Source organism: Neltuma alba, unplaced genomic scaffold (assembly GCF_004799145.2).
Source record: "Neltuma alba isolate B1F8T4 unplaced genomic scaffold, ASM479914v2 tig00012974_pilon, whole genome shotgun sequence".
Taxonomy (NCBI): domain Eukaryota; kingdom Viridiplantae; phylum Streptophyta; class Magnoliopsida; order Fabales; family Fabaceae; genus Neltuma; species Neltuma alba.
In genome coordinates this window covers 22,755-48,018 of record NW_021637332.1, presented here as the reverse complement: position 1 = coordinate 48,018, position 25,264 = coordinate 22,755, and the positions used below count along the sequence as shown (strand labels likewise).

At 34.2% G+C, this 25,264-nt stretch overlaps 2 protein-coding genes across 2 annotated transcripts; both read right to left on the bottom strand.

Moving 5' to 3' along the window:
• Positions 1-1,227: 1,227 nt before the first annotated feature.
• LOC114733167 (cell division cycle 7-related protein kinase) lies at positions 1,228-25,264 on the bottom strand (the record flags this gene model as incomplete). The annotated part of the gene is made up of 14 exons (XM_028920572.1): positions 25,164-25,264; positions 24,114-24,223; positions 23,901-23,968; positions 23,709-23,789; positions 22,935-22,998; positions 22,733-22,829; positions 22,576-22,659; positions 22,408-22,497; positions 22,184-22,303; positions 21,964-22,073; positions 21,781-21,868; positions 21,476-21,691; positions 12,274-12,283; positions 1,228-1,259 (listed from the first exon to the last, which is right to left on the bottom strand). Coding segments are annotated over exons 1-14 (1,191 nt in total), but the record flags the coding sequence as incomplete, so codon positions are not given.
• Positions 3,768-6,275, bottom strand: LOC114733168 (bax inhibitor 1-like). The gene is made up of 6 exons (XM_028920573.1): positions 5,942-6,275; positions 5,352-5,495; positions 5,170-5,261; positions 4,458-4,644; positions 4,147-4,302; positions 3,768-4,040 (listed from the first exon to the last, which is right to left on the bottom strand). The coding sequence occupies exons 1-6, from the start codon at positions 6,056-6,058 to the stop codon at positions 3,990-3,992; spliced, it is 747 nt and encodes a 248-aa protein (XP_028776406.1). The 5' UTR covers positions 6,059-6,275; the 3' UTR covers positions 3,768-3,989.

The window sequence follows — 25,264 nt, the reverse complement described above, 5'->3', positions numbered from 1 at the left end:
ATGTTTGAGATACTATTGGATATTAAATGTAAATAATTTTTTTTTTTGACAAAAATTCCAACCTTGACTCGCTACATGTAAGGGAATAATCCTTTATGCTAAGTCATCAAATTTTTCGTAAATTTCTTGATCGATGCTGATCTCTCAAGTTTACTTATTCGTGACATGTCCCGAGTAATCAATTCAATGTCTGAGACCAATAAAAATTATGACAAATTTTTCTAGAAAAATTTCAAAAAAAGACTGTTGAATTTCATAATTCTAGATCAGAAATTATTACAAAAATATATTATCATTTGCTTTTTTAATGTAGTTATTTTCTTTACAAGTATAGTAACTAATACTGATTTGGAATTTTGAAATTTAAATTTTTTTTGAGACTTTCCCCTCTCTTTTTAACGAAAAGGCAACATGATAAGTTACTTTTTTTTTCCCAAGCAAAAGCATGTTTGAAAAATTTGTAATGTTTGGATTGGCGATGGACTTATCTAACTTTTACATAAAAAGCTACAATAAGCTATTAGTAAAAATTAGCATGGAGAGAGAAAAAGTTAAGAAATTTATTACATCTTTTGGTTCTTACTCTAAGCCTCAAATAATTAATTTGTAAATAACAAAAAATCAATTAAAATTAGTTGAAAGTAATAAATAAATTAGAAATATACTTTTCTTTTTTTTTTCAAATATACCTATAGAAATATACTTTTGTTTTCAAATATGCCATTATAATAAATGATAAAAAAAATATGAGATCAACAGGAGCTTATAAATAAAGCAATGAACTGATAAATCGACTGCAAACTAATCAATATTCAATATTCATAATTATTAATTCACAATCCCAAGTAGCGTACCCCATTTATAATTGTTAAATGGGAGGGCCCTAAAGATAATTTAATTTTAACGATCCAGATTTAATTTAATTTTTATATTTAAATAAATTTTATTTTATTATACATAGAAAGAAGCAGTGGCATGTGTTGGGAATAATTTGGTGCTCCGTTGTAAAGGAGTGGATGTAACAACTTTTGAAGTTGCAAGCCAACACGGAAGTCCTTCCGTTCTCCAAGGTCCAAACACAAAGACCACAACTAATTAATCAAATTCTTCTGACAAGATCATTTATAAGTATCTTTATAAATATTCTTTAAGCCTGAAAATATGTCCTGACTCTGGTGAGTTTCTGAGACCCAACTCACTTAAATTTTTTTCCACCAAAAAAAAAACTTTTGGGTCAGGCCCGATATTTTTCCACTTGCCTTCAAAACCACACTCAAAATCTACAAAAATCACTTCTGCAAGGTGCAAATCCAATACAAGAATCCGCAGTCCCCAGTTTAAGGGTCCATTTAGCACAACATATAAATTGAGGAGGAATAGAAAAACTCTCTTTCAATAAAAATAATTAATGTTTAATTAACTTAAGACATAATTCATAATATATTGACCATAATTTTCATTTTTATGTTTTGTGTTAAGGGAAAACCATATTGGAGGTACCTATACTTTCTCTCAATTTTTAATTTGGTACCTATGTGTTTTTTGTTCTTAACTAAATCTTTATTTTTCCTCTATTAACATCATTAATCCTTATGTAGAGACTAAAAATATCAACAGAACAAAGTTATAAGAGCTAATGTTACTAAAAAGATAAAATTAAATGTTTAATTAAAAGAAAAAAAACACATAGGTACCAAATTAAAAATTGAGAGAAAGTATAGGTACCTTCAATATGGTTTTCCCTTATGTTAATTATTCAATTTTATGATTGGAAATGTGAATATTAATTACATGAATTTATAGTTTACCAAAAAAGATAAGGTGCAATAGTTAACTTGAATGCAAAAGGTGGAAAATATTAATTCTAGCCATGTACTTTAAATATGTAGAATTAATATAATTGCAATATGTGTGTGTCCTTAGTTTTGGGCATCTTGTGGATTAAACCAATAGAAACGTAAGAAGGGGTTTTTTTTTTTTTTCCTTTCTCTGTCTGGATACGGAAAAAGCCGCTTTTAGGCCTATAAACACATTTTGGACTGTAATTGTGATGTTTGGATTCACCATGGAGACAATTTGGCTTTTGTATAAAAAGCAAACAGAAATTTCGAAAGTGTTTAGATACAATTAAACTACAGTTTGGAGAATAGGTTTTGAAAACAAAGTTATTTTGAGAATAAATTTTTAAAAAATAGATTTTATGAAAAAAGTGATTTTAACAAAGTAAAAGTGTTTGGACAATTATTATCAGAAGCACTTTTTTTCATATACAAATTATTAAAAAAACATAAGTTAATATGATAATTATATAAAATGTAGATTTTAATTTATATTTTTATTTGAAGTAATAAATTTGTTAATAATTTTTTTACCAACATAATAAATAATATATATAAATTATAATTAATTAATAATTAATATATGTATATATCTATAAAATATAATCATTGTGAGGTATGAGATTAAATAATCAACCATCATAATCATTGTGAGGTTGCAACTGTATACAACATTTGAGCAACTAGTTTTTTTAACAACATATTACAATATAAAAAAAATGAAATAAAAAGGTAACGAGAAAGTGAAAGAAAATGAGAAAGAAAAGTAGAATGAGGAAGGAGAAAAGGCGGAGTTTTTGACCTTTGTTTAAGGATATTTTTGGATACTCACCGTTGGCTTTACTTTGATACTGTAATACTTGTGGGAAACCCACACATTCAACCTTTTAGAAAGAAAAATTTTTTAAAACATGGTTTCACAGGACCACACCATGGCTTCTTAGCCAAACCATAGTTCCAACAATACGTGGGTGTTTGGATACTTTTTTGGAGCCAAACCATGATGGAAGAAGTTAAAAAAAGGAAAAGAAGATAGGCCCCACTGTTAAGAAATTTACTACCATATTCGGTTCTTATTATGAGTTTTAAACAATTAATTTGTAGATAACAAAAAATCAGTTAAAATTAGATAGTAATATTTTTTTAAATATACCCTTATAATAAATAAAAAATAAAAAAATGTATGAGTAAATATAACGAAAGAAAATATGACAATGGAGAAAAAATAAATAATATATTTAATAAAATTCACATCATTTTCTGCTATTTTATAACTAGATTTACTTTTCTAATAATAATCCAAACAACTCTATTTTTTTCAAATTAACTTTTTGACAAAAACCATTCCAAACATAATTATAGAATCTAACTTTTATCCAATTTTAAATTTTCAAAAGCCCAATTGAAAATAAATCATCTTCTCCCCCCCCCCCCCGGGCGGGGGGATTTGGCTTTCAAAGACGCAGTCTCCATTTTGTAGGCAAGGAGGGCCTGTATAAAGACTGAATTGTTGCATGGAATGGGAAGCATTTCATCAGTGAGGGGGAAAAATTTGTTCGATCCACAGCAACACTTCATCATCACACTTTAGTTATAATTTAAAAACCAGTTCGCGCCTCAAAAGCGGAAGTGTTTAATTGAGTCTTCTCACACGGTTCTGCTCAAAATTATCAAATTTGCATAACGCAACGCGGCGTGCTCAGAGAACCAATTATAACGATGTCATAGGACGCTTTCCACCCATTATTGTGTAGTTGGTGTTGCGTTATTTATTAATAGGGCACCTTGTATGATGCATCATGTACGTACCTAACTGTCTTCCAATTTAACAAGGAGAAAGTAAAATTGAGAAAGTCATACGATTTTTTTTTTAAAAGACTAAAGTTGTTAACTATCTTAAAAAGATCCTATACTTAAGATGAGAGGGAGTGATGTATAAAGGCTTTAGTGTCATTATAAAGGCTGAAAACCAAAACGATTTGATGAAATTATGGCAAGTTCCACAAGTACACCGCAGCTGCAAACCTAATCACATAATTTACAAGTTGCAGATGCTGCTAGAATTTTTTGACAGCTGAAACTGAGTCTGTGTCTCCAAAAGAAATACAATAAGGGGGGGTTTACTTCCAACAAAGCCACAAGCGTCGGCGTTCAATCCCTCCTCTTTTTCTTCTTCTCATTCTTCTCCGCTGAATTCTTCAGCTGCAAGAAAATCATTACAAATTATCCCAAGGGAAAAGAAGGAGGGGATCAAGGAGAAGAAGAAAACCCTGTCAAAAACGGAAAAGAACACAGAAGTGGAACTTACGACAATTATGAGAATACGGACAAAGATTGCAACAAAATCAGTAAAGAGGGTCAAGGCATGCTTCACATAGTCCAGATCCCCAAAGTGAGCTCTCTCAATTATTTCTTGGGTGTCAAATATAATGTAGCCCACAAACACCAGAAGCCCAAAGTACAGCTGCAAGGTTAACAAATAAAGTCATGTCAAATTTAGAACCAAAGCTTGTCAGATTAACTAGCAGCAGGAAGTAAAGCACTAAAGCTAACACAGCTTCAGAATTCAGATTGCTCCAGGATAATTCAACCAAAACATAAATAATCGGAAAACTTTACCTCAAACTTAAAGAGCGCAGCTGCACCCCCAAAGATGGAGGAAGCGAAGTGCAACCACATAAGAATGGACAATCCAGAAGAAAGCAAACCACCAAGATAGAGGTACTCTCTGCGCCTTGCCACCAAAGCTGCCGCTGAGAAAGAAGCAAAGGCCAACGAAGTTCCCACAAAGGCCGTGACGATGAGGCTGAAACAATTGAGATAAAAGAATTTTACTAATCGCCTAAATTCAAGGACCACAGAGCCCCACTGGGGTAAGACTAGAACAATGGGAGAAGAGAATGCAACTGATCATGCAAACTAACTCAAACCCTGGAAGCCAATGTAAAGCCGAACAGCTTTAGGGAGACAAATAAAGAAAGAGGGAAGCAAAAAGATCAAGAGAAAAAAAGTTAGAGCTGACATGTGCATTAAGCAAGATCTTTTGGCTTACAAAAAGACTTGCGAAAAACCTTCGTCATTAAATTATGAATATGATCTTGTATAACCCCAAGGCAGGGGTGACAGAAATGTAGGATTAAAATGTCAGCAAAGCATTTGCAATATTTTGCTTGCATAACGGTAATCAGAACCAGAAATGTAGAAAAGGTTTTATCCGCTATACACAAATATAAGGGAAGTCAGCACGCACAATGAGCTGAACAAACATGAAAGGATGTCGCAGCCCAAAGTAGGAAAAGCTTTAAGAGCAGAATACATGGATTAATAATACCTTGGATCAACATCAATAGCCAAATCGATCAAAGGACCAATGGAGGCCCCCTGAAGTAATGAGGAAGCCATCAACAAAGCAACCCTCTTTTTCTGCAAATCATGAAATAGAAAGTGAGTGACAGGCGTATTGCAGAACCATAATAATATAAGTAGAAGGTTGCAGGAGCCCGCCATTCATACCTCTTCATTAGGAGGAATGGACAGTAACAAGAAAATGCTCCCCAGGGACGCGACTGTTGTCAGCAAACCGCCGATGTTCCAGAGAACATGCAGGTAAGATCCGACGGCCGCAGCAACCACAGCGCAGAATAAGGCAAGATAAACCTGCAATAAATTTCAGAATGAAATATAAATGAAAAATTGACAATCTATCGTCAAAAGACAAATAGGAAGATTGATAACAGACGCAAAATATTAAGAGGTAAGCGAGATTAATTCAGCAAAAATAAGTTGAATACCCAAACAAGGTTCCACATCAAGTTCTTCGATCACCGATATTATCACAAGAAAAAGGTATTACTAAGGAATAACATGAAAAATCATTCATATGTTAAATACAGTATAAATAATTCTTCATTTAATACATAAAAAATTCGCCGACTCACGTTTCTTCCGTAATCAAGACTCGGAAACCAAAATTTAAAAATTCATCCATGAATCCAAATGAAACCCTAACTGATGATTTCAGATTTTCACCTAGGTCAATCTAAATCACGACGCAGAAATACAAACGAAAACCCTAACAGCACATTAGACAGCAAAAACAAAACCTGTTTAATGTGATTCTGGACGAAAGGAGAAATCTGGTGGAAGTTCTTGAGAGTGTCGTAATTCCAGCGGCTTCTGGAAGACGATTGAGGATCGAAAAAAGAAGCGAACGCGTCCATCGGAGTCGAACAGCAGAATTCGTTGACGATCAAGCAAGAATGGAACCAGAAAATGCAAACCAATACAAGTAGGTAGAATGGTAGATATGATTCTTAAATAGACTTGACGTAACGGATAGACTTGACGGACACCGAGCGGTAGGAGATTCGTCGGGCTCGATTTCTTGGAAGTTTCGTATCTTTTAATTGAAATTACTATAATATCCCTGTTGCATTTCCTAACAACTTCGCTAGGAGCAACCAGCAAGGTCGCGAAATTTAGAGGAACCCTCCTAGTTACGTTCATCATTGATGATCTCGCTAGCAACTTCGCTAGGAGCACCCAGCAAGTTCGCGAAATTTAGAGGAAACCTCCTAGTTCATTCATCATTGATGATCTCACTCAGGCATATCGAATGATCATAATCCTACAAACTTCTTTAATAAATAAATATAAAAAACAAAATATATTAAAATTTTATATTTAGAACTAAATTAAATATTTAATTATTTTTATACTTTTCTAGTTTTTAATATAAAATCTTGTTTAAGTTTTATTTTGGTCATAAATATAAGATCTCAATCCATTTTGTCTTTCATATTTATCTATTGTTCTCACGATAGTCTTTCTAATAATAATTGTAACTAATATACTTGATTAGTAAAGATATTTTAAAAAAAACAATATTTATTTGTTATAAATAACTAATTTAATTTGTTTTCTTAATCTACTCAAATTATTAATTTCTATATTCAGGAGTTGAGGTGGTACTTAGGATAAGAGGTAGTATATGATAGGAGAAGAGAAATTGATATTGGCAGGAGGGACTTCGATGACTTTTTCTTTTTTTTACCGGCAGGACTTTGATGATTTGGCAAAAACATCAAGTCTGGATGTACATGAATGCAAACGTCTCTAAGGTGAATAGGTTACTTAATAACTAAGTAACTACTGTTTTCTGTTCTTAATATAAAATTTTGTTTAACTTTTATTTTAGTTCTAAATATAACATCTCAATTTATTTTATTTATTATATTTATATTTTTTTTCTTAAAGTAATCCTTCTAATAATAGTAGTTTTAGATAACAAACTTGATTAGTAAAGATATTTTTAAAAAAATAACATCTATTCATTATAAATAACTAACTTAACTAATTTTTTTAATTTTTTTAAATTAGTTAACTAAGTACTCCTCCGGTCCTTATTATAAGACCCCATTTGACTTTTTATTTGGTCCTAATTATAAGACCCCAATCCATTTTGTCTCTTATATTTATACTCCTCCGGTCCTAATTATAAGACCCAATTGACTTATTTGAGGAGATTAAGGAAGTAAGTTAAATTGGTTATTTATAATAAATAAGTGTTGTTATTCCTAAAATATTCTTACTAATTAAGTATATTGGCTAAAACTATCATTATTAGAAGGATTATCTTAGAAAAAAATGCATAAATATAAAAGAGAAAATGGATTGGGTCTTATAATTAGGACCAAATAAAAAGTCAAATTGGGTCTTATAATAAGGACCGGAGGAGTACATTTTTTTCCAAGATAATCCTTCTAATAATGATAGTTTTAGCCAATATACTTAATTAGCAAGGATATTTTAGGAATGACAACATTTATTTATTATAAATAACCAACTTAACTTACTTCCTTAATCTCCTCAAATAAGTCAATTGGGTCTTATAATTAGGACCGGAGGAGTATTATAATCAGAACCGGAGGTGGTATATTTTATTTTCTTGAAAATAGGACGCATTTTTTGTTCGTATCGTTGCGTTGGCTGGTGGCTTTGGGAGCATACATCCACGTAGCCCAGCCAATAGAAGTTACACAGATCAGCCTTGCATCCTCCAAAGGGTCACATCTAAGCAGGCCGTCTTGTTTTATAAGGATAAACTGAAAACTTGGACAGGCCCGTTTATGTAATAATAAATATAAAACCTATTTTATATATTTATTGATTTTTTAAAATTAATCTTATTAATATTTTTTAATAATAATTAAGTAGGACTAGGAGTAAGAAAATTAAAAAAGAAGATTATATTATTTTTAAAAAATTATTCATATTAATTAATTTAACTAATATTTTTAATATACTTAAATTACCTAATTAGGTATTACGAATATAATAATCCACTAGTAGTAATTTTAAAAAAAAAATTTTCAACTCAGCTTATCTAGGCGATGCGATTTTGGTCCCAAAAAAAAGGGTTAACAAGAAAAAGAAAAACATTTTGACGATAATTTAACAAATTTTCATTCTAAGTTGACAAAGGAATTCAGATCAGTTAAGTCCGACGTTGTTCTCAAAAACCAGTTAATAATGTCCAAAATATTGCTGTTTACTTAATTTATGCAGAAAATAGCTTTTCTTAGTTTTAAAACTTACCAATTAAGGTACGAATCTCTAAAACTTCTGTAATTGAATTTGTTCACTAATAAATTACTTCATATCAACCCATTCAATTAGAGCAAATTTTACGTAGACTATTTATAGCTTTACTATCGAAGTTTCAATTCAAAATATAATATAATTTTTTAATATTAATATGATATATATATATGATTACAACCAATAAATGAGTATTTCAATCAAATCATGAGCCTATCATATTGTAAAATAATCATATTTCAGTTGAGAGAATTCATAATAAAAATTTAGGCTTTAGGATTATTTAATGCAGAGTCTAAATAACTTGTTGAAATATTAAAATATTATCCGCCGGCGAAAGCCCCAAAGTTAGATATTCAGAAATGAACGTTTGACTTCCGTTTTATAAACTCAGAATATGGCTGTAGCATAAGTAACCTAGATTGTACAGGGCCAAGGGCATCGGTAACATCGTTAGGAAATTCTAAAAGGGAAAATTTCATTGAAGGACCGCTGAAGGCAATTAATTTCCAATAGCCCCCAAAACAATCTGACAAGCCACTGCAGGACCATAGGGGTGAATTGATATTAATTTCAAAACTAAAAAGACAGTGTTGTCCCTCAAACTATTACTCTGAAATTTGAAGTCTTCTCTCTCTCTCTCTCTCAACTCCCGATATCTGAAGCCCCTCTCGCTCACTCTCTAAAAATTCCAGTTCATGCAGTGAAGGAGATCGTTCACCTCACTGTCGCTACTGTTGTGGTGAGGAAAGATTTTGCCATTGTCATTGCTCTGCTACGGAGAGCCTTCGTTGTCGCCCTTGCTCTAGCAACGAGAGCCTCCATCACCGCTCCTGCAAGTGTTGGACGAGAGCCTTTTGTGTAGATATGAAGCTGGTTAAACTAGAAAAGCTTGCAGGAACGCGAACTCTACATGAATTTATTGCTGAATACAGTTTGTTTTTGTTTTAATAAACAGTTATTTTTGTGTACATATGAACCTCAATATGTATTTTTGGAATGGTTCACGAAGTGGCTATGACAATCCGTGAGTTGAAATCTATTTTGTATGACTATGAATAGATGGAGAATTTCATGATGGTACTTAGAGGTAAACTGCCCTAAGTACTGAACTGAAACTAGCTAGCAACTATATAAATGTGTGAACAAATTAATCGACTTGCAAATGGACGTATTTTTATTGTTAATGCATGTATTCTTATTGCAAAGTTCCTAATTCCACTTGTAAACAGTCACTTCCAGATTTGTGAATTGACGTGTTCAACTTTTTAAATGAAATAAATCTACTTGTAAAAGAACGTATTTCTATTGTTAACGAGTGTATTCGTGTTGCAAATTTCCTAATTTCACTTGTGAACCCTTACTCCAAGACTTGTGATAAACTTTTTCAATTGAACCAGCTCACTTGCAAATGGATGTGTTATTCTTATTAATATACACATCCTATTTGTAAATTTTCTAATATCAGTTACAAATGATCCCTCCCAGACTTGTGAATAATCATGTTCAACTTCTTAAATTCAACTAGCTCACTTATAAATAGACAAATTCTTATTGTTAATATACTTATCCTTCTTGCAAATTGTTTGACTCTAGTTGCAAATAGTCCCTCCCAAACATGAATTATCATGTCCAACTTCTAGAATTCAACTAGATCACTTGCAAATAGACGGGTTATTGTTGTTAATATGCATATTCATATTGCAAATTACCTAATTCCACTTGTGATTAGTGCTCCTCAGACTTGTGAATAATCATGTATGACTTTTTTAGTTATATTAGTCCATTTGTAAATGGATAAGTTTCTCTTGTGAATCAATGTATCTTTATTGCAAATTTCCTAATTCTAATTGCCAATATGACAACCAAATAACTATGACATCAAAGTGTTAATCAACATATTCTTATTGTAAATTTTCTAATTCGAGTTGTCAATAGTACATCACATACTTGTAAGTTAGTGGGGAAAGACAACAAATTGTAATTAATTGACATGCAACCTACTCATAGTATATTCCCTAAAACAAAAATCGTGCAAATTCTCCATACACAAATTTTAACACATTATGTCATTGTTTTGTTTTTTATTGTCTTTATCCGTTGAAGTAGTTTGCAATAGCAACTGATTGTGTATTTCTTTTGGAGTAATGAGTCACCACAACTCAGACTTTAGTGAAGTGTATTATTCTTGTGACACAACAATAAGTACTGTCAATAGATTAACACAAGCGCATCAATGCAAACTCAAAATAATGAATGAACTCATGAGTAATAGAAAATGACTATCACACAAGGGATATTGTGACTAGTGCTTCCTAGGCAATTTGCAAGAAGGATAAGTATATTAACAGCAAGAATTTGTCCATTTACAAGTGAGCTAGTTGAATTCAATAAGTTGAACATAATTATTCACAAGACTGGGAGGGATCATTTACAACTGAAATTAGAAAATTTGCAAATAGGATTTGTATATTAATAAGAATAACACATCCATTTACAAATAAGCTAGTTCAATTGAAAAAGTTTATCACAAGCCTAGGAGTGAGGGTTCACAAGTGAAATTAGGAAATTTGCAACACGGATACACTCGTTAACAATAGAAATACGTCCTTTTACAAGTAGATTTATTTCATTTAAAAAGTTGAACACGTCAATTCACAAATCTGGAAGTGACTGTTTACAAGTGGAATTAGGAACTTTGCAATAAGAATACATGCATTAACAATAAAAATACGTCCATTTGCAAGTCGATTAATTTGTTTACACATTTATATAGTTGCTAGCTAGTTTCAGTTCAGTACTTAGGGCAGTTTACCTTTAAGTACCATCATGAAATTCTCCATCTATTCATAGCCATACAAAATAGATTTCAACTCATGGATTGTCATAGCCACTTCGTGAACCATTCCAAAAATACATATTGAGGTTCATATGTAAACAAAAATAACTGTTTATTAAAACAAAAACAAACTGTATTTAGTAATAAATTCATGTAGAGTTCGCGTTCCTGCAAGCTTTTCTAGTTTAACCAGCTTCATATCTACACAAAAGGCTCTCGTCCAACACTTGCAGGAGCGGTGATGGAGGCTCTCATTGCTAGAGCAAGGGCGACAACGAAGGCTCTCCGCAGCAGAGCAATGATGATGGCAAAGTCTTTCCTCACCACAACAGTAGCGACGGTGAGGTGAACGATCTTCTTCACTGCATGAACTGGAATTTTTAGAGAGTAAGCGAGAGGGACTTCAGATATCGGGAGTTGAGAGAGAGAAAGAGAGAGAGGGAGAAGACTTCAAATTTCAGAGTAATAGTTTGAGGGGCAACACTGTCTTTTTAGTTTTGAAATTAATTTCAATTCACCCCCATGGTCCTGCAGTGGCTTTTCAGATTGTTTTGGGGGCTCTTGGAAATTAATTGCCTTCAGCGGTCCTTCAGTGAAATTTTCCCATTCTAAAATATGTCTGTTTTTTTTTTTTTTAACCAACAGAGGTTGGGTCTAACGGAAGTGGTTAGTATCTCATAACGTGATGAAATAAGGGTCAAATCCCCACATTTAATGTTCTACCATGCCTCAAATAGGATTGTTTTTAATAGAAGGATACATATATTTTAGAGGGGAAGAATCTGTGTTTTTGGGCTGTCATACACGAAATAAGATCCATCTTCACAAATAACACAATATTGTGAAGTATTTATCACTAGACCCCGTATAATTGGCACTTGGCTCATTTTCTTACCCCTGCTAGCAAGTAATTTTGTATTTAGATTTTTATGTAAAACAAGCTATGTTAGGCTACACAAAATCACAAACTGGCTCAACTCAATAATTCCTTCTTACACTGCCTTTCCTTCCTCAAGCTCAACGTTGTTTATCGTACAAGTCCTACAACACAAGCACTTAAATTTGAGTTGTAAAGATGAATTTGAATCAAAAGTCTGAGTAGATTCCAATCATATATGATAGATACCCTAGGGAATGAGGATTCCTGATTGTGCAGCTTAGCAACCTCCCATAGATGCTCACTGCCCCTCAGTTTAGCTATATCCTTTATGTTCCGATCCTGAACAAAAACAACCTGTTACAGTGACAGAGTTTCCACTAATTCTAATGTTCCTGTACGGACTAATAATTATATGCACTATCCTTGCCAAACAAGATGAATAACACAATTTCTACCTTATCAAAGGCGTTGTAAAGAGTAACAAGCAACATTCACTTTATAACCTAGATTATACAGAAATTTAATTTCAGAGTTATTAGGATAGCTTTTTATGCACGATATTCCATGTCTGAGTATTTCAACATGTATCTGAAAGTGTAATACAGCAACAGTTTTATGGTGTTGACATAAAAAAAAAAAAAAACATGCACTTCTGGGCCATTCATTTCATCAACAAGTTCACATTCATCCTACCTCTGAAGCCCGATAGCCTTTTGTTCCCACCCAAGAACCCGCTCTTATCTGTTTTCCATTCCCTGCAAATAGAAAAGAAGTATTAAATATAAAGATTTCCGTCTGTCCACCATTCATCTACATATATATATATATAGAGCCCTCGAATAAAAGCATCTAACCTTTACTCTTCAGAAATCCAGCACCAATGGCGTCATTGCCAATTGAGTTCAAAGGCATGGGAGAGATGTAGACATGCTCACCCTCCATCTTATTACGAGGAGCAGGAACTCACTTTCTCGTAGGAGTGTTTGATAAATCTTGATTCGACCCTAACAGCGTTTCTTGCAAGATGTTAATCAACTCTTTCCTCCTTGGCCTTGCCAGACTCAGTCTCATGGGAATGGTGTCTTCGTGCAAACAACCGAATTGTCAAAATTCTTACATCTCATTCGACGCAATTGAAAAGGGAAGGAATGAAAACAAGAAGAGTATTTATCTTTAACTCCTACAAAACCAAATCTTTCCACAAGTGCAGAAAATTCAAGAGATGATTACAGCATGCATAAGCTAGTGATATTCTAAGTTACCCGATCAACTTTCTTAAGATATTAACTCAGTCAAAATCATATGCGAACGTGGAATTTTACAGTGATCTCGCCATTCCTTTATCCTTGTTTAATGACATTCAAACAAAATATGAGGGGAAACGAATCTACAGTGGCGCTGCCTAACTTCCATTCTTCTTATTCTTCTTCTTGGTTCTCCTCAAATTCTTTCCCCTTCATTTGGTCCTAAACAAAGACTTAGCATTTCAATTATCATTCCCTTAGGACTTCAGTTATTAGGGAATGTACATGTAAAGCTGAGAGAGTACTGGAAGCTTACCGATATTCCCCGGCTTCTGATGCAGATCCTGAGAGAAGCTAAATTGCAAGATAAAACAGTTTTATATTGAACAACATAAAAAATCTGTTTATGTTACGCTACAGAAACAAAATACAAACCTTGGCAGCTACCCCTTGTTGAGCTTACGGGAGAAAAGGAAATTGCCAGGTTTAACACTTCTGTGTATTACTCCCTGCCTTTGCATAAGCAATCATTAGAACCTCTAATTTTCCTAGTGTTGCATATATTGCAAAAATACAAGTCTTCATACCCTCTTGTGAAGAGCCGCAAGAGCCCGGAACATGCAGTAACCATACCATCGGAGTTGAACAACATCATATTTAACCATACCCTCTTGTGAGGGGAAAAATCTGCACATAAGAGTGAAAACATAAAATGACACGAAACTTCCATTTAATGTGGGAAATTTACCTCAGGCCTGTCGTGCTCAATATGTTCTAGAACAAAGCAATCAGTTTTTCCATTCTTGAAGCTGCCTTCATATTTAATGACGACGTTTTTGCCTCTGAATTATGAAGTCATTGTCATAGAAAAGTCATTAACTTCAAAAGCTTAACTGGCAAAGCAAAATGTTTAAGAAATATTTCTGAATTGTACTTACCCAAATCGCTCTAGCACTTTCAGCTCATTAGTAACATATTGCCCATGAGCCTTGGCATGAGGACCTGAAAAGCCACAATGATAAAATTAGCACTTTCTACTTCTGAAAGGTCATAACTTGTGTCATTCATGAATAGCGAAAACGAACAATGTTTCGTGGTCAATAACATGGACTGAATGAAAGAAAAGGATCGATGTGAAAAATTTTGATCCTATATGGCTGAGAATTCGAAGATTGCCCGATTGGAGTACTAATGATTATGTCGCTTTAATTATTTTTAATAATATATAAATGGTGATGGGGCAAGAAAAAGAATGCTTGGGTTAGTTTTATTGATGATAAGCAATGTGCTGTGAACTATGAACTGTCAAATTGGATAATAAGTAACGTTCATGCCTAATGTGCGTTGGACATATGTAGATGCAAATTTATCCTGAAAATTTTCATTTAAAAGCACTAGGCATTTGAAAAAATTTTTGGGTGCAAAGTTATCTCAAAAGTTTAAAATTGTAGTAATATTTATCATGAAAAATCAAAGCCGACCGTTAAAATAGTGATATTAACTGTTAACATTTTTATCAGTATTGGACAATATTGTTATGGTTTTAAACTTTCAAAATGAACTTTTCAATGCCTAGTGCTCCTGAGTAAAAACTTTCAAATGTTGGAAGATTGTTATGTTCCTTTTGATCCTACGTGACAGGAATCAATAGCTTTTCGTGAGAAAAGCTTGGACTAAACATATTTAATGACTTGTAGAGAAAGTAAAAAGTGAGTTCCCAGTATAATTGTAAAAATATATCGTAGCCAAAAGTCAACAAGATAGCAGTGTCTCAAATTTAAAGACATACCTCAGGATTTTAAACTAATAACTTTAAAGGTTTGGTGGAGAAAAAGAAGACGATAGAAAGAGAGTGAATAGTTCATGCCTTGTCTTGTTGATCTGACACAAATATATAGAGTGAGATATACAGAGTGTGGCAGTGAAATGTGTCATGTGACTTGACCAGGTCGGCTAACTAAGTCTGTTTGGTTATACTAATAAGTTAGTTACAATATAACCGACTACTTTATTACACTATCATTCCCCCTCAATTTGAGGTACTCTCCTACATGTAAAAACTTCTTGAAATCAGAAAACAAGGAGGAGGAAACAGGCTTAGTGAATCCATTAGCTATCTGGGAAGAAGTTGGAACATGTAAAACTTGAATTGCTTTACTGATTGTTTTCTCACGAACAAAATGAATATCCAGCTCTATATGCTTAGTCCTGGCATGTAAAATGGGATTTCTTGTCATCATTACTACACTCTGATTATCAAAGAGTAGTTGAGGAGTAGAGCACAACTTAACATGTAGTTCAAAAAATAGCGATTGGAGCCAAAGGACTTCAGAAAGTGTTGCTGCCATGCTTCTATACTCAGCTTCTGTACTAGACCTTGCTACAGTTGGTTGTTTCTTGGATGACTAGGAGATAAGATTTCTGCCAAAGTATACACAGTAACCAGTGGTGCTCTTTCTATCATTATAGTCTGCAGCCCAATCAGCATCACAATATGCTACAAGTGACATATGCGGAGAAGGACTTAGGAGAAGACCATGGCTCACAGTCCCAGCCAGATAGCATAGGATGCGTTTAACCGCTGTCCAGTGCTCCTTCAAAGGTGCTTGCATACACTGACAAACCTTGTTGATAGAAAAACTAATCTTTGGTCGTGTAATAGTGGCATACTGAAGTGCCCCAACAACTAAACGATATAACTATGGATTAGTAAAGAGATCAGGGCCCTCTTTATAAAGTTTCAGACTGGATACCATAGGAGTAGTAACTCCTTTTGCTTTTGCCATTCCAGCTTCCTTTAAAACATCTCTAATATATTTAGCTTGAGACAGAACTAAGGAACCATTTGTTAATCTATGAATCTCGATTCCAAGAAAGTAATTCAGAGACCCCAAATCCTTGAGAGAAAATTCCTTATTCAAGGCTGTAACAATTTCAGAAATCTTTGAAGAGGAAGTACTGGTAAGAATGATGTCATCAACATATGCTAAAACATATATAACTTCACGGTATTCTACTTTGATAAATAGAGATTGATCACATTTACTACTCTTGAAACCAAGTTTAAGTAGAGCACCAGATAATTTTTCAAACCAGGCACGAGGTGCTTGTTTTAAGCCATAAAGAGCCTTGTCAAGTTTACATACCAGAGACTTATCCTTCTCATATCCGAGTGGTTGCTGCATATACACTTCCTCATGAAGAATTCCATTAAGGAAAGCATTGTTAACATCAACCTGTCTGATAAACCAACGTTGTGTGACAGCAATAGACAAGATAACATGTATGGTAACAAGTTTAACTACAAGACTAAATGTTCCTGTGAAATCAAAACCTCCTTTCTGATGGAACCCTTTAGCCACTAAACGAGCTTTAAATTTGGCAGTGCTCCCATCTGGATTTGTTTTACGCTTCCAAACCCACTTACAACCAATTGCATGTCTATTGGGAGGAAGATGTACCAGATGCCAGGTCTTATTCCTCATTAATGCTTCATATTCCTCATCCATAGCCTTTTTCCATACTAAAGAGCTTAAAGCTTCAGTGACACTAGATGGTTCTATCTCAACAGTATACACTTTTGGCTTGTAGACCCCATTTATGGATCTTGTAACAATCCTTCGTTCAGGTACAACAGTATTATGAGGTAAAGGAACCTCAGGTGGTTGAATAGCAGTAGTGCAGGGAGACCGAGAGGCTTCACGAGAGGCTTCACTAGGTGATGTACTAGATGAAGAAGAAAAGCCTTCATCATTAGAAAACCTGCACATATCAGCAGCTGAGGTAATAGGAGAGTTAATAGCATTGCACTAAGAAGGACTGGAAACAAGAATAGAGGGTGCAGGGGAGTCAATGCAAGAGACAGGATTAGAAGACTTGGCAAAGGAAGATGATGGAACAAGTTTAGGAAAGGAAACTCATGTTCATTAAAGATAACATCTCTTGATATGTACATTCGGCCTTTAGGATCCCAACATTTGTATCCTTTATGAGATGAGCTACAACCCAAGAAAATGCATTGGATAGATCTAAAATCTGTTTTATGTCTGTTGTAGGGTCTAGTAAGGGGAAAACATGAGCAGCCAAAGGTTTTAAGATGAGTATAGGTAGGGGCTTTATGAAATAATCTTTCAAAAGGTGAAAGACCATCAAGAGCTTTATTGGTAATCTGTTAAACAGATAAATAGCAGTACTAAAGGCTTCAACCCACAAGCACAAAGGCAAGGAAACATTGGCTAACAAGGTAAGGCCAAATTCATTGATGGATCTATGTTTTCTCTCAGCTAAGCCATTTTGTTCATGAGTGTGAAGACAGCTCAGTCTACGTATCACACCAAATTGCTTTAGGTATTTACCCGTCTTAAGATATTTAACACCACCATCAGATTGAAAAATCTTAATGGAACAACCCAACTGTAATTCAACCATCTTTTTGAATTCAACAAACGCATCAAATGCTTTTGATTTGTTATGTAATGGATAAAACCAAGTGAATCGTGTAAAGGCATCAGTGAAATGTATGTAATATTTGTATCCATCAAGAGATGTGTAGGGTGAAAGGCCCCAGATATCAGAATGAACAAGCTCAAGAGGAGAAGTGTATTGTGATAATGACAAGGAATAAGGAAGTTTATAAGCTTTTCCTAAACAACAGGCATTACAGAAATCAAATGTGGAATTTTTATTATTGAAAGCAAGATTACATGACTTCATGACTTGAGTAACAACAGGAGAGGCAGGATGTCCAAGTCTATTATGCCAGAGGCGAAAATTTGAACGAACAAAATCATTACAATATGAATCAGTAGAAAGATAGGCAAAATGTTGAGACGAAGTAGTTGAAGACTTTAACTGACACGGCTGAAGGGAGACACCATGGAGAGCTGACTTGTTCCTCTTGAGGACTCCTTTGTAGATGATTTGGTTACTTTGAAGATCCTTAATCACACAAACATTGGAAAAGAATGCAATAAGAATCTCATTATCAAGACACAATTTGGGAACACTGAGAAGATTTTTGGAGATGTTAGGCACATGAAGGATATCTTTAAGTTTAAGAATATATTTAGAAGTAGGAAGACGACAATTTGAGGAACCAGTGCAATGAACTAACAGGCCCTTACCGTCGGCACCAAAAATTTTGTCAATAGACTTACCACCAGATTTGTCAAAGATATTACAATCATCATGAGTCACATGGCTCGTGGCTCCTGAATCAAGGTACCAATCCGGATCAGTAACACATTCAGCAGTAGCCATCAAGGCATGTTGATCTTTCTTGCTCTGTTATTTGTTGTTCAGAGAGAGTTCATTGAACGCTTCGTCAAACCTATACTAGCATTCACGAGCACGATGTCCTCATTTCTCACAGATCTGACAGGTGTCAACAGTCTTATTATGCGACTGTGAATAAGATGAAGAAGAACCTCCAAAGTACGATGAGCGTTCACCACCACGACTCCTCTTCCACCTTGTGATCTACCACCTCCTCTGTTGGAAGGCTTTGTGTGAGCAATATTTGCAGTCTCAATGGTTGGAGCAGATTGATTCTTCTCTGTGCGTGCTTCTTGCACTATCAGGAGCGACTCAATCTCATCAACAGAGTATGGATCGGTTCTTGTAGTGATCGCAGTAATCCATGGATCATACTCATCTGAGAGCCCCTTAAAGATGTACTCAATATGATCAAAATCAATAATCGGATAACCCATTCCCGCTAAGGCATCAGTGATGCTCTTAATCTTCAGAAGATACTCATTAGCAGGCAGGCTCCCTTTTTTTGGTTGATTTAAGTTGTGATTTCAATTGCCTAATCTTAGCTCTTGTTTGTGAGGCAAAATGGCTTTGAATCCTTTCCCAAATTCGAAGAGAAGTGTCACAGCCGACTACTCTGGTCAACATCGCATCGGACATTGAACAGGACATCCAAGAAGCCAGAAGTTGGTCTTGTCATTCCCAGGCACTATACTCTGGATTAATCTTGAAAGATTCTGGATCTTTATCATCTGCAAGAAGCTTTGCAGGAGGCTTTACTGCCTTGTTGATGAATCCTTGAAGATCGTGACCACGGATGGCTAAAACGATCTGATGCTTCCATATGAGATAGTTACTCTCATCGAGCTTAACGGACACAAGGTGTGAGAAGGTAATAATTTCCTTCTTATTCAGAGAAGATGCGGAAGGTGAGATGGAGTTTGATGGTGTGGAAGACATTTCGATTTCTGCCCTGAGTACTCTGATACCATAAAGGTTTGGTGGAGAGAAAGAAGACGATAGAAAGAGAGTGAATAGTTCATGCCTTGTCTTATTGATCTGACACAAATATATAGAGTGAGATATACAGAGTGTGTCACGTGACTTGACCAGGTCGACTAACTAAGTCTGTTTGGTTATACTAATAAGTTACTCTTCCGGTCTTTATTATAAGACCCAATTTGACTTTTTATTTGGTCCTAATTATAAGACCCAATCCATTTTCTCTTTTATATTTATGCATTTTTTTCCAAGATAATCCTTTTAATAATGATAGTTTTAGCCAATATACTTAATTAGCAAGGATATTTTAGGAATAACAACATTTATTTATTATAAATAACCAACTTAACTTACTTCCTTAATCTCCTCAAATAAGTCAATTGTGTCTTATAATTAGGACCGGAGGAGTAGTTACAATATAACCGACTACTTTATTACACTATCAAACTCATCTAGGCAACATGGTTACCGTCGAATGTTTATCTTCCAAGTTATTATGTATATGAAATTTAATTAACAAGAAAAAGTTTGGTCCCAAAAAAGAAGTTAACAAGAAAAAGAAAGCACATTGACCATATGTAATTAGAAAACTTGATTAACAAGAAAAAGAAAGCACATTGACCATATGTAATTGGAAAACTTGATATAAGCAACTTTTAATTATAAACCCACACAGAAAACATATGACCATATATGATTAGAAAACTTGACATAATAAATATAAATAACTTTACCAAGCAATTTTCAAAAGAAAACATTTTAACAATAATTTAGCAAAAACCAGTTAATAATATCCCAACAAAATTGTTGTTTTCTTAATTTATTCTTAGTTTGAAAACTTAACAATTACTTCATATTAACCCATTCAATTAGAGAAATTTTTACATACACTATTTGTAGTTTTACTATCGAGGTTTCGATCAAAATATAATATAATTTTTGAATAGTAATATGATATATATGATTTAAACCAGTAACTAAATGAATATTTCAATTAAACCATGAGCCTATCATATTAAAAGATAATCATATTTCAATTGAGAGATTTCTTAATAAAAATTCAGGGGGGGAATTATTTAATGCAAATCTGAGTAACTTGTTGATAGACTATAATATTATGATATGATGAAAATCTCAAAGTTAGATATTCTCATCAATAATCTCTTCTTATGTAAGGGTACACATAGGCAAGGCCAGATTCTTGTCTAATATCTAGCCTGAAAGATTCCTGACCGTGCTTGATAAAAGTCCACATAATTTTGGACAAGGCTGAGTTTTCTGCCCACTTAGTAACACTTTGTTCATATCATGTGAAGATTTACCCGGCCAAACTAAATAAATAATATTTTAGGACTTCAGATATATTTTATAATTCCACAACTTAAAATATTCTAAGAGAAGAAAGAAATATAAACACTATACTACAAATTACAATATTCTAAGAGAAGAAAGAAATATAAACACTATACTACAAATCCACATATCTATCTATCATTTCATACCTCCTTATATTACAAAATTAAACACAACTTGATAGGTCTTCATAAAATCCTTCATCAATATGTCAACAACTTACGTCTTGAAGTATTTAATTCCACCGAATATATATATCACATATATATTAAATACAATTACATACAATAAATTTATGTATATTATATATTACATAGAATTATATATATAAATTCTGGGTAATGCCAAACATGCACGGTGGCATATCTTGCCCGACACCTGGCTCTGCTAAATGCCCAACTATTTTTTGTGTTGCTTCTTGACTTTAGGGGGCGCGGGTGGGCATTGCTCATGATCACCCCTACACTTTCTTCTCATGGCATGGAGCAAAAAACTTATGCTCAAGGGCCTCCTCTGCACCGATTCTCAGTCTAGGGTTCACTATCAAACACTTGTTCAAGAGATCAGGCAGTAATCTTAAATCGTGAGGGACTTCCTGGATCTCTCCTTTCTCAAGTTTGATTCTTTTCTCTAACCAAACTTGAAATCGCAAAGGTGCCAAGCCTTGTTTACCATACAAGTCCTACAACACAAGCAGTTAGATTTAAGTTGTAATGATGAATTTGAATCAAATGTCAGAGTAGATTCCAGTCATATATGATAGATAGATACCGCAGGGAATGAGGATTCCCGATTGTGTAGCTTAGCAATCTCCCATAGATCCTCACTGCCTCTCAGTTTAGCTATATCCTTTATGTTCCTGAAGATTACGGGTAACGGAAATTGTAAGAATGACTAGCGAAGGTAAATAAGCCATGCATGCTGTAAGTGTTGGATTATAGTAGAAATTCTTACTGTTCAGGATCTCCAGAGAAAGGAGTTTTTCCGATTATGAGATAGAGCAAGGATACACCGGCAGACCAGATGTCAAGCTTAGGACCTTGATGTGGAGACCTGAACAACACCTGCACAGAGTACTCACCGATCACCATCAAGCTTCTTGCTTCTTTAGAAAAAGTCATATTATATTTTTCAATCCATTTATTTCATCAACAAGCTCACATTCATATCCTACCTCTGGAGCCCGAAAGCCCCCTGTTCCCACCCAAGGACCTTTTCCAGGACCAGCGGCATCATTGGCAATTGGTTGTTTTGAAGGCATGGGAGAGCCGTCGACAGGGTTCTTATCCGGAAACTGAGAAAAGCAGCAACAATAGGCTAAATTACAAGATAAAACAGATTTATATTGAACAGCACGAAAAATCTGTTCATGTTATGCTACAGAAACAAAATACTAACCCTGGCATGATTGAAACCAGTCAGATACCCTTCGTTCCGCTTACGGGAGAAAAGGAAATTGCCAGGTTTAACATCTCCGTGTATTACTCCCTGCGTATGCATGAGCAATCATTAGAACCTCTAATTTTCCTAGGTTTGCGTATATTACAAAAATAGAATTCTTTATACCCCCTTGTGAAGTGCTGCAAGAGCCCGGAACATGCAGTAACCATACCGTCGGAGTTGATCAGTTTTAATTTTCTCCTTTAACACCTATGTGAGGGCGAAAATCATAAGAGTGAAAACAGAAAATAACACAACTTCCATTTAGATGTGGGAAATTTACCTTAGGCTCGTCGTGCATAATATATTCTAGAACAAAGTAATGAGTATTTCCTTTCTTGAAGCTGTCTTCATAGTTAATGATACTATTTTTTTTGCCTCTGAATTGAATTATGAAGTCATTGTGACAGATAAGTCATTAAATAACTTCAAAAGCTTAACCGGCAACGCAAAATGTTGAAGAAATATTTCTGAATTGTGCTTACCGAAATTGCTTCAGCACTTTCCACTCCTTATCAAGACGTTGCTCGTGAGCTTCAGCAGCAGGACCTGAAAAGCCACAACGATAAATTAGCAATTTCTACTTCTGAGAGGTCATAACTTGTCTCGTTGATGAACAGTGAAAACTTAAGTAAGATTTTCTGATGTTTCATGGTCAATAACATGGAAGAGCACTAAGTCAAATCAAAATAGCGTTTTCATTAATAAACCTATGGCATTTCGAGTAGAAGAGCACGAAGTCACATAAAAAAGAACAGGCTAACAGCTGGCTTACATTAGAAATTAATAAACCTATGGCATAATCCTCTTTTTTTTCCGTCAAAGCGTAAATGTTACTCCTCCGATTCTTAATATAAGGCTCATTTAACTAATTTGATTAGATTAAAGAAGTTAGATAAGTTAGTTAATTATAAAAAAAAGTGACACATTTTTTCTAAAACACCGAAATCATCTTTCTTAATATCTCCTCTTCCTCTTCTACTTGACTATGGTTGAGGGGTATCTATAGGGGTAATTTAGAAAAAATTGATAAATATGAGAAATGCGTCTTATATTAAGGACCAAAACCAACTCAAGAATTGGATCCTATATTAAGGACCGGAAGAGTTACAATTTAATTATCATTGTATTTTTTTTACATTATTTTGTTATTATCAATTAAATTGTATTATTTTAATATGATCAGTCTAACTAATATGACTTACTGACTCTTAACCCACTATCTTAATCGGTTGATTATCCAGTCTGATTTTTTGTACCTTGTTTTAATGGGGTACATTTAATTGCAACCGTGGCTCCATCTTTCTTACTCTTTGCCTTGTAAACAACGCCATTAGCACCTGCAAGATTAAGTTTCATTAGAAGAACTGTCAATAAATTTATACACTCAAAGAGAATTGGATCAGTGTGGATGCAGCGGCCAAATCAGAAACCAATCAACGTTTTAATACCTTTGCATACTTCCTCTTCCACAATGTATGATTCAAATGTTGGAAGATCCTTACGCTCCTTTTGATCCTACATGACAGGAATCAACAGCTCTTCGTCAGAAAAACTTCGACAAAACATATTTAATGACTTGTAGAGAAAGTAAAAGATGAATTCCTAGTATAATTGTAAAAATATATCCTAGCAGTGTCTCAAATTTAAAACCACACCACAAGACAAGATGCGTTAAGATCGAAGGTACCTTTTTTTCCTTTTTCTGTCCCTTATCCATTCGTGCCCGACCTCCATTAATGTTCTGTTGACCCATTGCGCCAAAGTGGCGTGCCTGTGGCAATGCTTATTTGTCAGAAATCAATATAATAAATTTCCACTTTTGTTGACAAGAACAGAGATGTACTTCGCATAGACAATAAAATGCACAATCCATGCAGTATCAAGTTTATGATTCATTATAAAATTGAATTGGGAGTTCATCACAAGTCGAGACATAGCTTAAGCCTCTCATAGAAATTACAGTTACAGGGAAGATGGACAAAAGAAGTCTTAGCAGTGGAGGAATTGTTAATATTGGGAAAATATTTTTTTTATCGGCAAAAAAAAAACATAGAGATGGAATTTCCTGGAAATATAATACTCCCTCCCTCCGTTCTTTATTATAAAAGACTTATTATAAAAGACGAATAATCGAATTACGTTAATAAAAAAAGCAGTTAAAATTAATTAAGAACAATCAATGTATAAAAAATATAATTTTTTTTTCAAAATTGCCCTCATTAATAAGGAGAGAGAGCATGAGGGAAAACAATTAAATTATTGAAAGAAAGAAAAGTAGGAAGGAGAGAGAGTGAGTTGGAGACAATAAATATGGGTAAAATAGGAACTTAACACAAAAAAGTAGAGACAACTTTTAAGTGTCTCTTATATATAGGAACATGCTTTAAACATCAAATGTCTCTTATAATAAGGTGCGAGGGAGTAGTAGTTTTTTTCAATCCTTTTGCGGCATACACAGCTGCGTATTGAAGCCTCTTCTGAAACAAACCCAGAATGATAGTTTACAGAAGAAAGAAGAAGCAAGAAAACCCCCCAAACAGTTTGTTCAATAGTCTTCCCAGAGGGAAAAAAATTCACATAAATAGCCACAAGTCAGCTACAATTGATTTCCATATTTCAGCTGGAAATCTGCACAATTCAACGGAAGAGAGGAAAAAATAAACAATTGGAAAGAATCTCACAAACGGCCGTCGCTATTAAAAGAATCTCACCTTACAGAAAATGCAACCCATTGCAAGTGGGTAGAATGGTCGATGCGATCCTTAAATAGACTTGACGTAACGGATAGACTTGACGGACACCGAGCGGAAGG